Genomic DNA, 3,598 nt, shown 5'->3' with positions numbered 1-3,598 from the left:
TATGCAGTCTATGCTCTGAACACAGTTTGGTCATTGTCTCTCTGATTTCCAGATGAAGGCTTGTTCCAGGAGGTGGTGGTGGAGATTGAGCGCCCTCGCCAGCAGAAAGCCTTCCTGGGTGGCTACAGGCACCGGCTGACAGGGGTAGAGTACCATCATGCCGCCGTCCAGACCTTGCCCAAGAGGAGGCCTGACAGAGGAGTGGTTACCTTCAGCCGCGACACACAGGTACAGAGCAGAGCTTCAAAATGAAACCATCACACAAAATATTAGTGTCCATCAGCCGGAAGAGTGGGGTTATTTGATTTTCCAACACAATTTAATACAAAATAAGGAAAACAGATAGAAATTCATGGTTGAAGAGCTCAGTGAAATACATGAAACCACAAAGAGCAATAGAAAAGCCAGATGTGTGTGTGTGCGCACGTGTGTGTGTGTGTGTGTGTGTGTGTGTGTGTGTGTGTGTGGTGCATTTAAAGGTCACTCATTACTGCGAACCAGCAATCTCATTCAAGCATGAGACAGAATATGATTTTATGTGCGTATTAAACAATCTAATTACAGACAGAAAGCAGCAGTGTAAATGAGCTTCTTGAACAAGAAGACAAATGGTCAAAGGAACACCTCTCTGTGGAGCATGAGATTTAATTAACTTGACTCTGTCTTTGTTCTACTTGCTTTATTCATATAAAGATGAATGTACACAATATTTTCATTTAAAATTAATGAAAAATTCCACACTGAGCTTTTTCACATAATTAAGTCCATGTATTTGACATCCTTGCTGATCATTTCATCAATAATTTCTAGGTTTATTTCTTTACTTCCAGATAATCCGTCACACTCAAAGCTTCTTAAACACTGACAGAATTTGATCGATAATTTTTAAAAACTTCTTTTCAACAAAATGTTTAGTCAGCGTAATGAAACTGAGTAAAATAAGGCTAGAAGTGCTCACGAGAAAGAATGTGGATTTTCTTTTGCATTTCTATTTAAAAATACTTACACTAGCAAAAACAATAATTACGTAGACTTTTCAGGGAGAATTTTTAATATTCTACATATTACATATACTCTTAAAGTTTAACAACAAGACAAACTGCAGCCTCGATGGTGACCACACAGTCGAAACGGCACCTCTCTAAACCAGAAGCTGAATATCATAACCTTCATGAAGGGATTTACTTGAGGTTGTAACACCATCTCCTCCCCCCTGCCTATAGCTTCAACCCAGACATATGGTAAATTAGGAATTTTACAGGACTTTCTCCCAATAAACAGAGGAATTTGAAAGTTGCTACAGTTAAATACTATGTGTACATCCATAGCATAGATAGGTTAACTGGTAAAGTATCTGTACCGCGAGCACTGTTGCTATGGTAACCAGTATCTCAGTATCTTTAGTAGGTCTAAGAGGATATCTATTTAACGCAAGAACAACAGTTTAAATAAATAAATAGGAGGGACAGATGGACAGGCTTTGTGAAGACTTTATAGCTTGACAGCAACATGAGGTCACTACTGAAGACGCACAGTTTTCCAGAAAGTTCAAGTACATAACTGAGTTATCAGATAACTGAATCAGACTTGGAAACCATCTTTTTCCAGCATGGCCCTTTGGACAAGTGGTTGGGAAGTGTGATGCGTAGGCGCATGTCCCCGAGTTAAGTTCCCAAATAGGGACTGTTTGCTGAGTGCCATGACTCAGCTCTGCTGTCTTTATGAAATAAAGCTATGAAACAACCACAAAAAAGGAAAATATCTTTTTACATCAGACTGTGCTTATGATTCCAGAACCCTCCAGCTTGTTCTTAGCAAAATTATCCAGAAAACTGAGCAGACATGCTTCCTGGAACAGGACCTGTGTGCCTGTGTATGTGTTTAATACCTGCAAATTGATTTAGAAATGAGTGTGAATGCCAGGGATTGAGATCCTGTTATATCAAACTGCTTTTTGCCAAAATTAAATCCTGTTTTATAGGAAAATACAAGAAAAAGGGATTTTAAAAATGTGTGGGATTGTATGTACGGAAAACTCTGAGCGGAAGCAAAGACGCCTTTTCCAAATCGCATTACAACAGACAAGAGACAGTCATGATCTCGATAGATATCCTTTGTCCATTTTTTTGTTTTTCTCTTGTTTTTTCTCTTTTTTTTTTGGCCTGTCAGCTCCTTGAGCCTGTAAGCATTTGTTGACTTTGTTGTTCTTCTTTTTCTCTTGTCGTGTCTGAGATAATGAAATAATTTGTAACACACAGTAACAGTTGCACTTATGAGTCCAGAGCGCCATCAGAGCTAAAGAATAGTGATAGATTGGTGAATATTTTTTGCAAATTTCACAGAAAAGGACAGATACAAACAATTCAAACTGGATCTACATATATACACTCAGCTGCTGTGTACAACAGCATAACTGGCCCTCAGAACATTCTCACTTTTTGGTGTCATGGATTCCACCAGATGTCAGCCCCATGCTTTTTGGTAATTCTCCTCTTCCTTCTCTCATCAACAAGGTGTTTCCATCCACAGAAATGCTGCTCATTAAATGGATTTATTTTGCACCATTCTGTATAAACTCTAACTTTAGATACTGCTCTGATAACTGCATGAGGATACAAGTGCACGGGTGGTCACAGTTTATACCCTTGCTAAACCATAATTAGTTGAGATATAATGATATATAATGGAATATATGTTGTATAATAAGCCTCTGCTCATTACCCATGACACTTTTTCTTTCTCATCTGCACTACTGTATGTGGCCAAATGTCCATGGTGAAGAAGTTCTTCCTGGCCCCTATTAATTCAGGCAGCACACAGCTCCAGTCACACTTTATAATAAAAACATGTTAGTTGAGTTAGCAAGGCAACAACCATGTTTGAACTAAAAGCTTCTTGACAGCTATAAGACCTCCAAGCAACAGTTTGCTTTTCATTCTTAGAATTATCTGTTTTTTTTTCCACCTCAAAGATAGTGTACTTTAAAAGGAGTTGTTGTCGTACACTGATACAACACCAGTATAAAAGAAAAACGTCATATAATTGAATTAAAGTGATTTTATAACTCTGTGGTGGACCGTGATATTCTCTACACCTTAGCAGGAGTGTGATAAGAAATACATCAACCTTCATCAGAAAGAAATGTTTTTCTTCTGGCTGTGTGGTGTAGTTGGATTTGAGACAGCAGCTGGTTGTGTGTGTCTGTATGCCCTTATCACATGGAGGTTATGTATGACTCATTCCACATGCAGGTGTCTGCTCCACACACAGCCGACCTTTGCCTCTGGATTAAATACAACTCACACACACTCGCGCTCTAATGATGGCACTTGGCTCATTAGAGATGTACATACATGCAGAGCCACACCACTGCAGTAATGAGACCTCCCTGGCTATTTGGTGCTCTGTCATGTTGTCAGTACTGTTATCACATGACCTGTCACCTCACTGTAAACACTATTTACACACATTATCTATTAGGTGTCAGAAGGCATATATATATAATATTATGTTATGTTATATTATATTATATTATATTATTAGTCCAGAAAGTTTGTGTTCTTGCTCATATTTTCTGGATATGAACTCGGTTCGTTTC

General features: G+C 38.5%; 1 protein-coding gene across 1 annotated transcript in view; it reads left to right on the top strand.

Annotated features, from left to right (window-relative positions):
* iqub (IQ motif and ubiquitin domain containing) overlaps positions 1–3,598 on the top strand; it is an 18,431-nt gene that overhangs the window by 4,557 nt on the left and 10,276 nt on the right. The window contains exon 5 of the mRNA XM_008289579.1: positions 53–228. Coding sequence (XP_008287801.1) covers positions 53–228 — 176 coding nt within the window. The remainder of the gene's footprint in view (positions 1–52; positions 229–3,598) is intronic.

Source organism: Stegastes partitus, unplaced genomic scaffold, assembly GCF_000690725.1.
Source record: "Stegastes partitus isolate 25-593 unplaced genomic scaffold, Stegastes_partitus-1.0.2 Scaffold622, whole genome shotgun sequence".
NCBI lineage: Eukaryota > Metazoa > Chordata > Actinopteri > Pomacentridae > Stegastes > Stegastes partitus.
Note: the sequence above shows the minus strand (reverse complement) of the source record. Positions and strands in the feature narration are given on the sequence as shown.